Source organism: Hippocampus guttulatus, chromosome 8 (assembly GCF_054856545.1).
Source record: "Hippocampus guttulatus isolate MCC_2025c chromosome 8, RoL_Hgut_1.0, whole genome shotgun sequence".
Lineage (NCBI taxonomy): Eukaryota > Metazoa > Chordata > Actinopteri > Syngnathiformes > Syngnathidae > Hippocampus > Hippocampus guttulatus.
The window spans coordinates 3,352,818-3,361,088 of NC_141268.1; the positions used below are offsets into that span (position 1 = coordinate 3,352,818).

General features: G+C 42.6%; 1 protein-coding gene across 3 annotated transcripts; it reads right to left on the bottom strand.

Moving 5' to 3' along the window:
• Positions 1-1,140: 1,140 nt before the first annotated feature.
• On the bottom strand, positions 1,141-7,021 carry cyb561d1 (cytochrome b561 family, member D1). Of its 3 annotated transcripts, XR_015101566.1 has the most exons (4): positions 6,436-7,021; positions 4,902-4,939; positions 2,173-3,743; positions 1,141-1,921 (listed from the first exon to the last, which is right to left on the bottom strand). XR_015101566.1 is itself a non-coding variant. In XM_086117221.1 (3 exons), exons 1-3 carry the CDS (start codon positions 6,590-6,592, stop codon positions 3,237-3,239), a joined length of 636 nt encoding a protein of 211 aa, XP_085973347.1. In that variant the 5' UTR covers positions 6,593-7,021; the 3' UTR covers positions 1,141-3,236. The 3 variants fall into 3 exon arrangements, 2 of the variants coding, with proteins under 2 accessions (XP_085973347.1, XP_085973346.1); XM_086117221.1 differs by having other exon boundaries at positions 1,141-3,677; XM_086117220.1 differs by having other exon boundaries at positions 1,141-3,743.
• Positions 7,022-8,271: the final 1,250 nt, after the last annotated feature.

Consider the following 8,271-nt stretch of genomic DNA (forward strand, 5'->3'; position numbering starts at 1 on the left):
ATGTCATGGACAAATAAATCACAAGAGAACTCACATCAGCAGGAGTTGGTTGACACGTTTGTTGCCTGCTTGTGCATGTGCACCAATTGGATTTTGACAGTGGGCCCCCTCGTCTAAGCGGGCGAGAAAAAGGGGAAGTGTACCGTTTTTGAGTTTGTATGAAAGTGGGCCCAAGCACTCTTTAGCCTTGAATTACCGTATTGACCCAAACATAAGACAGTGTTTTTTGCATTGAAATAAGACTGAAAAAGTGGGGGTCGTCACGTTATACCCATTCACGACTCACTTGATGGCGCCAGATATCATTGAAGGGAATGCTGAACTTGACTTACCAGGCCAAAGTGAACCCCTACCACGAAGAATAAAAATAGCGGTAAAAAAGAAAAGATAACAGAAAATGGAGAAATGTAGCGACAGTCTGGAGAAAGGTGGGCCAAAGATCGGCCAGGTTAACCGGCAGCTGAGGAGAAGTTATGATATAATTTACATTTCAAAAACCATTCAGTTACGAATATAATTGCACTTACATATTTAAATCTTCAGATATTAAGATTTGAATGAGGCAAAATAACATGCTTTTTCTCTCAAATATATTGTTCTAATTTGTTTCAGATGCACTGTAATTATTTTATGTATAAAAATTAATTTGGTGTTCAAAAAGTCTTTTTTCAAACTTGAGTCTTGAAAAAGAGGGGGTCGTCTTATAATCAGGGCCATCTTATATTCGGGCCAATACGGTATAACTGAGGTTAGTCACTATGGCTTGAAGTCAAAAGGGTCTTCTACATAGAATGTCAACAAGCTTCACGCAGCTCACTGTCATAAAACTGAAATCAGTTCAAAACATGGCTCTTGTTGTCACAGATTCAACTTCTGCTTGTTTGTCCAACCGGCAACAGCGCAACAAGTTCCCAAATCGTGCAAGATATTTTTCAATGCAGTGGTGGCTTATGATCATAACAGAAGTCTCTTACCGGCAGTTGCTCAGATCATCGCTTCCCCATGAAAACCCTCAGGAATAAGGTGGAATCATGTTTTGTAAATCATTTGTGTGTTTTGCAATAGCCCTTTTTTTCCACCCATGTCTTTGTTTCAGAACATTTCTTGGTGCAAGGTAATAAATTCTCTGGAACGCCTGAGATGATTCTTTTTTTTTAATAATCCATCAACAGACTCTATTCTCCATGCCAACTGCTACTGGTTTTGTTTGCACTGATGGACACCTAATTTATGACAATTAAGTCCTATGAGAGGGCCAAAAAAATGTCAGGAAAAAAACCCGAACACTTTGAGGGACAGTGGTTACTACATTGGACAGCAGCTCAAGCCAACACAAATGCATCGCAGGATTCGGCCAAGATGTCACAAGATCTGGACTTGTACTTTGAAGACGTCAGATTTTTTTTCTTTTCCCGCATGTAGTAAATAAGTCTTGTTTTTCTATATAGGACTGAGAACTTATCATATTATCAGGTTACAAGGTGCATGAAAGGGTTAAACCTAGTTTCGCCATAAGTAGACAAAATGAATGTCATAATGCTAAAATATATTCAACAATAGCAGTATAGCACCTTTCAAATTGTTCTGAGAAATTCTAGACTTGTGTCCTCCGGGCCAAAGATGAAAAGAACCATCTGGACTGTTATGGTCGCAAAGTTCAAAAGACAGCATCTGTGATTGTGTGGGGCTGTGTTCGTGCCACTGGCATGTGTAACTTTCACATCTGTGAAGGCACCATTCACGCTGAAAGGTACGTACAGGTTTTGGAGAAACAAAGGCTGCCATCCAAACGTCTTTTTCATGAACACCGCCGCTGATTTCAGCAAGACAACGCCAAATCACATTTTGCATGAGTTACAACAGCACGGCTTCGTGGTAAAAAAAAGTGCCGGTACGAGACTGGCCTGCCTGCAGTCCGGACCTGTCTTCCATTGAAAATGTGAGACACATTATGAAGCGTAAAACACAACAACGGACATTATCTATTAACTATCTTGGACAAAGTGACAGGGTATAAATACGAGCAGCATTTTATACTTAGATACAAACAGTGACATTGTTGAGATCCACAAACCGTAAAGCTAAAGGTCCACCCCAGACCCAGCTTGGATCGCTCTTCAAACTAGCGGCAAGTCAGCAGTTGCCATTTGGGAGACTGCCTGCAGTCCAGACCTGTCTTCCATTGAAAATGTGAGACACATTATGAAGCGTAAAACACAACAACGGACATTATCTATTAACTATCTTGGCTTTGTAGTGTATTCAATTGCACATGATTTGCAAGTCATTGTATTCTGTTTTTAGGTGGCCCAGTAGTCCAGTGGTTAGCACGTCGGCTTCACAGTGCAGAGGTACCGGGTTCGATTCCAGCTCCGGCCTCCCTGTGTGGAGTTTGCATGTTCTCCCCGGGCCTGCGTGGGTTTTCTCCGGGTGCTCCGGTTTCCTCCCACATTCCAAAAACATGCATGGCAGGCTGATTGGACGCTCTAAATTGTCCCTAGGTGTGAATGTGGGCGTGGATGGTTGTTCGTCTCTGTGTGCCCTGCGATTGGCTGGCAACTGATTCAGGGTGTCCCCCGCCTACTGCCCGAAGACGGCTGGGATAGGCTCCAGCACCCCCCGCGACCCTAGTGAGGATCAAGCGGTTCGAAAAATGGATGGATGTATTCTGTTTTTATTTATGTTTAAAATAATGTCCAAACTTCATTAGAATTGGTTTTGTATGCAGCAGTCACATAACACAGCCGAAGAAAAATTCTATGTGAAATGCCAAAAAGCAATGCTGTCACTTTGTAGTTTTATCGCTGTCAATGAGGTCATTTCTTTAACTCACTTGAAGTATATACTGGACTGTGGTCAACCTAAATGTTAATTCAAGCACAATGGAAAGAAACATTACAAAAATAAATACTTGCTTCAAAAGAAGTCTATGATTTGGGGCCGGGGGTTGTTTACATCCTCACAAACACTCTAAAAAAGCTCTCAAAAACAATAATATACACAACAGCAGTTATTTGAATGTAAAATTGGAATGTATTGTTGATTAAATCTTCAATGTGGTGGCCACCCATTTTTGAAAAACCTCCCGGTCACGACCAGTCTATCCCTGCTAAATGAGGATGAGTGGCAGTCCACATTGTGGACCAATCACAGAGCTGATCCCTCCTGCAGCTGCTTTCATGACTGGTCACATCCATCAGGCTTTTCTGAATACAAATCACTCCAGTTTTTCCGCCTTAGCTGCTGATCTTCTTACGAGGCAAGTAACCATTAGTTATCTGGTTCATCACCACCAGAGCAGGAACGACTGGCAGCAAGAAGATGGCCCACCACACCGGCCCCTTGACCACGGCCTGATACCAGTCAGAGAGCATCGCCGCCATGATTGTCAATGTGGCCAGCAGGTAGACCACCAGGCCGCATGTGCCGTGGTACAGCTTCAACCTGGGCGGGGGCGTGGAGAGACACAGCAGCTTGGGGTAGACGACGCAGACGCCGCACGCGGCTTGAAGCGCGGAGGCGGCCAAGGTGCAGATGCCAAGGCGGCTGTGCCAGGTGGCCAGGTGGCGACTCTCGGACAGATTCTTGCTGGCCACGATGAAGCCGAGGCCCGTCGCTGCAACGATCAGGACCAGAGTCTGACAGAACCAGTGCAGGCGTACTTTCCACTTCCGGGACTTGAAGCAGAAGAGGGACAATTCGGGTGAGAAGATGAGGATGCCTTCTGTCATACACAAGCAATACTAAGAGAAGGAGGAGCAAAAGGAGGAATTCATCAAATGCAGGATTCATCCACTTTTGACCAAACTACATTTCGACACTTTTAAAAGCTCCGGCATTGTCCAGCTCGGGTCCTCGAAGGTCACCATCCTGCGTCCCTCTTGCAACACACCGGATTCAAATGATCAGCAAGCAGTGAAGAAGCCGGAAAATGATCCTGATCATTTCAATCAGGTGTGTTGAAGGAGCGACACATCGAAAACATGCAGTGTGGCACACCTGTTCTAGCTTTTCGAAACCTTACGGCAGTGGAAAATTCCACATTTGTTCAAATGCAAGGATATGCATAGTAGTTCCTCTTCCATTTATGAGATGCAAAGGGTGGAGACATTTTTATCATGTTTTTGGGAGAAGTCAAGTAAAAAAGAGAAATATGTTCTATACGCCCCTACGAGTGTGAACACGATATTCTGATTTATATATTGCGTTTGAAATAACATTTTGGGACAACAGTATTCTTGCAGCGCTGCAGAAAAAAAAGCGAACAGCTGGAGGATTGCAGGACATTTCTGTCATGAGTCAGACTTGCACGTGTTAGTGCCAAGTTTCAACTCGAAAGCAAAACAGGACGTGAATTCATTCCATTGTAATGTATACGCTCGACCTATGAGTCAAAGTCAGTTTGTAACATAATATTGCATCGCTGATTCAACAAAGTCAGAAGGTTAACACCTCATCTATTATTTAGAGTGGAGCGCAAGATGGAAACAAAGACTGCAGGGCCAAACCTATGCTGAGCGCTAACAGGAAAAGTCATATCAAACTGGACAACTTTTTTTCTGTATTTTAACTATACGATGCTGTTTATATATTTCGAATGAAAAAAACACACCATTGTAGCCCTCATCTGACTACATCACAAAAAAAAAAAATCCACATCATCTTCTAGCTTTCTTTGCCGACTTTATTCCAGCAGAAATAGCTCACTCATATTGGGCGTTTTTCAAGTACGTGATTTGCAGCAATTTACATTTTCCTGTTGACAGTGATGGTTGATTGTCTTATGCTAATGTCAGAGTTTCCTGTCTCCAAAAATGAACCTACCAAAGATAAAATTCATATACTGTATGAGACAATGTGTGTGTTGTCAGTCTTATCAAGTCTGGATACCATGAACTTACCGCTAGTGCCATACATAAGGGATGCCAAGAAAAGAGACCTGAAAGACAGAGAGTAGTGTTGACAATTAATTATAGTGGTGATTGTGTCCTTGTTTCTATTGCAAGCAACCATATTAGGATACCATTAAGTATATGTTTGGTCATTTCTTTTATTTTCATTGTCAGAGAGGAATATGACTGATTTTTGCCATTCGCGATAACCATATCCTGTAATTCTGATTTACTCATCTTTCAAATAGTCTGTTGAATGCAATGTTAAACGAGTTAAAATTTTTAAATCTTCGTGACATATAATCAGAGGCGATTGCTCTAAAACTGCAAGGGAAGTTCAGCTTACCCTAAAATGTCAAAAGATATCAAATATATGTGTGTACAAACAATTGTGTGCACGTCATTGACTAAATGTGCGCTACAACGCGCTCAACTTTTGTTCCAAATCAGTTTCTTATTACTGGTTACGAGGCAACTCTCTTCTCATTCATTCCCGCAGCTTCACTGTGCTTTAAACTGTGTGGACTGTGGACGCTGAGCGTCGACAGCACGGACGCTGGGCGTCTCGAGAGTTCAGTGTAGGTTGTCCCAATGCTTTGAAACGAGACGAGTCATTGGATAAATGCTGGTTTTGTCCCGCCCATTGGACGCTCAGCGTCTCTGGGAGTCTACGGACAGTGGGCGTTTATAGGCTGGACAGGAAGCTCAGTTTTTCTGCATGATGATTGGATGATCTGTCTGAGGCTCAATCTCTTTTTGATTGACAGCGAAATGAGCCAATCACCGATCGTATGGTGTAGGCATCTGTGGGAGCATTTTTCAATTCTCATTCTGTTCGGAGTTGAACTGGAGACTTCTAATAATCTTAGCGACACTCTCTTTGTTGAAAACGACGAGCGACAGATGAATATTTTATTTCTGGTGTGTCTTATTGTAGTTGCTTGTGTTCGCAGACTGACTTATATCACCACAGTTAAGACCATGGAAAAGACGCCTTGTTGGTATGACAGGGTCATAGTTTATTTTCTTGAAAAGGAAAGGAGAGTAGAATTCACGTATAAAAAAAACGGACACATTTTGTGATGTAGGCCGAAATTGAGCTTCCCCTCCTTGACAGACCAGCATCCGCCACTGCATATAATATCAAACCCATAAGGGCCAGAATTAGAGCTACGCTGATATTGCTTAACATGTTGATTCTCCTTGTGTTGCACCAGTTAAAAGACAAAAAATAAACTATGATCACTTTAACTCAAAATTTGGCTGGGGAGAAAATCATTTCGTGTTCACCTGTATGCAACTGTAATCGGACAAAGAAATGCTCATTTCAATGACTCCTTGGAGACTTTAGACCCGATTGCAAAGCCATTAAACATCTAAAGTGCATACAGGTAGAACACAGGTAATACAACCAGACCGGCAATCAAATGGAAACCATAAGGGATTATTTTAAACACGATTGCCATCATTCCGTTTCGTTTGAGGAGCATTTGGGAAAACCGGATTGATTGTCACTGACTGAACCGTGTTGACGTCCACTCACTGGTTCCGGGTCTTGACAGCACGGCGATGATGAGGGTCAGGCTGACGCCAGTGACATGAGCCGCTATCACCGCCGCCCTCCGCATCCAAGCGTAAAGCCAAAAGTCCCGCATCCCCAGCCCCTCTCCCACCGGGCTGTACTCGACGTCGGACCGCATTTCACCGACACCTGCTCCGGCTCCCGCCCGACGGTCAAAACTGACTGAAAACGCTTTGAGCACGGCAAGAGCTCCATTTACATTGCAATCACAAGGGGGCGGCCCCGAACCCAACACAAGATCACTGCTTTTATTTAAAGAGCCGGGCTGTAGTGAATTATGTATTCCAAATAGCAATACTCTCCCAAATTGTCGAAAGACTTCCGTCAAAATGTGTTCGAAGCCCGTGACCGGGAGGGCAAGCCTTGAGTCAAATTCGCAGCCAGAGAAACGTCTTCTTGTGTCTTCATAACACGTCACATGTTTCACGGCCAGTGAAAAGAGTATTCAGGCTTCGGTACAAGTGGTGCAAAAGTATGAACAAGCAGTACATCTCAAACCTATTTAGCTAATGACGGCAGAGAATAGTTCACTTCCTGCTTATGCCTCGACGAGGGTTGTTCTTTTTGTTGAACGGTTGTTTGCAAACTCTAGTAGCGCATTAGCGCCATCTATAGATCTACAATGGTTACTGCTTTGGTGAACTGGAGCCTATCCGAGCTGATTTGGGCGAGAGGTGCTCTAACTTTAATAGATGTTGAACTATGAACTGAAAGCTTCTTTCTCAAGTAAAATTGTAAAAGTAAAAGGGGGACATGCCATAAAAGACCAAAACTTAAAATGCGTCACAGGGACCCATTTGGCACTACCCCAGCTCCAAATAGCATTTTTTCCTTAACTCTCAAGGTTTTTTTTTGCGTCATTTAAGCAGGTGCAATAAACGTTCAATCTTTCAGACTGTGTTGTTCATGTCCATAGATGCTCTCCAAATGCAGAAAATGTTGAAACAATGTCTGAAATCCTTCAACTTCAGTCGAGACCGGAACCTTTGGCAATTATTTTTGGAATGCCTGATGGTATTGTGAATTTGAGTCGTGCAGAACTGTGTTTTATGTCTTGCAGTCTATTCGTAGCAAAGAAACAGCTTCTGATGCACTGGAAAAAGGACGCACCATCTCAAAAACCATACGAACACACCTCACCTGGAAAGGATAAGATTCATTCTCTCTGAAAAACTCTCAAGGTTTGATAAAATATGGCAACCACTCTGATTAGCTTCACCTCTAACTTATGATATGAGGTTTTAGGTATGTTTTTCTTCATTTAAGTGATTAATGTACGTCAAGACAGAAGGGCAGCTGGATAGTTGTTTTTTATTGTTGAGGTTCAGCACATGTTTTATTTACTTTTAAGAATCATTTTATTTTTATTTGATGTTGCATTAATAGAAATGAGCAGATGCATTTCTATTAATGCATGCATCTTACTGAAAGTTGTATTGTACCTATCTATACTCCAGTTAATGAAAATGTTCTCATGCACACACAAAAGTCACTCTGTCCTCACATAATTTATCAAAATACTTAAAAAAAAAGAAAAAGAAAAACAATGAGAAGCCAGAAACGTGAAGACCATATTGACTTTTAGTCAAATTTGGATGACAACTAGCATCATTTAAGTGATTATAATATATATATCCATCCATCCATTATCCGAACCGCTTGATCCTCACTGGAGCCTATCCCAGCCGTCTTCGGGCAGTAGGCGGGGGACACCCTGAATCAGTTGCCAGCCAATCGCAGGGCACACAGACACGAACAACCATCCACGCCCACACTCACACCTAGGGACAATTTAGA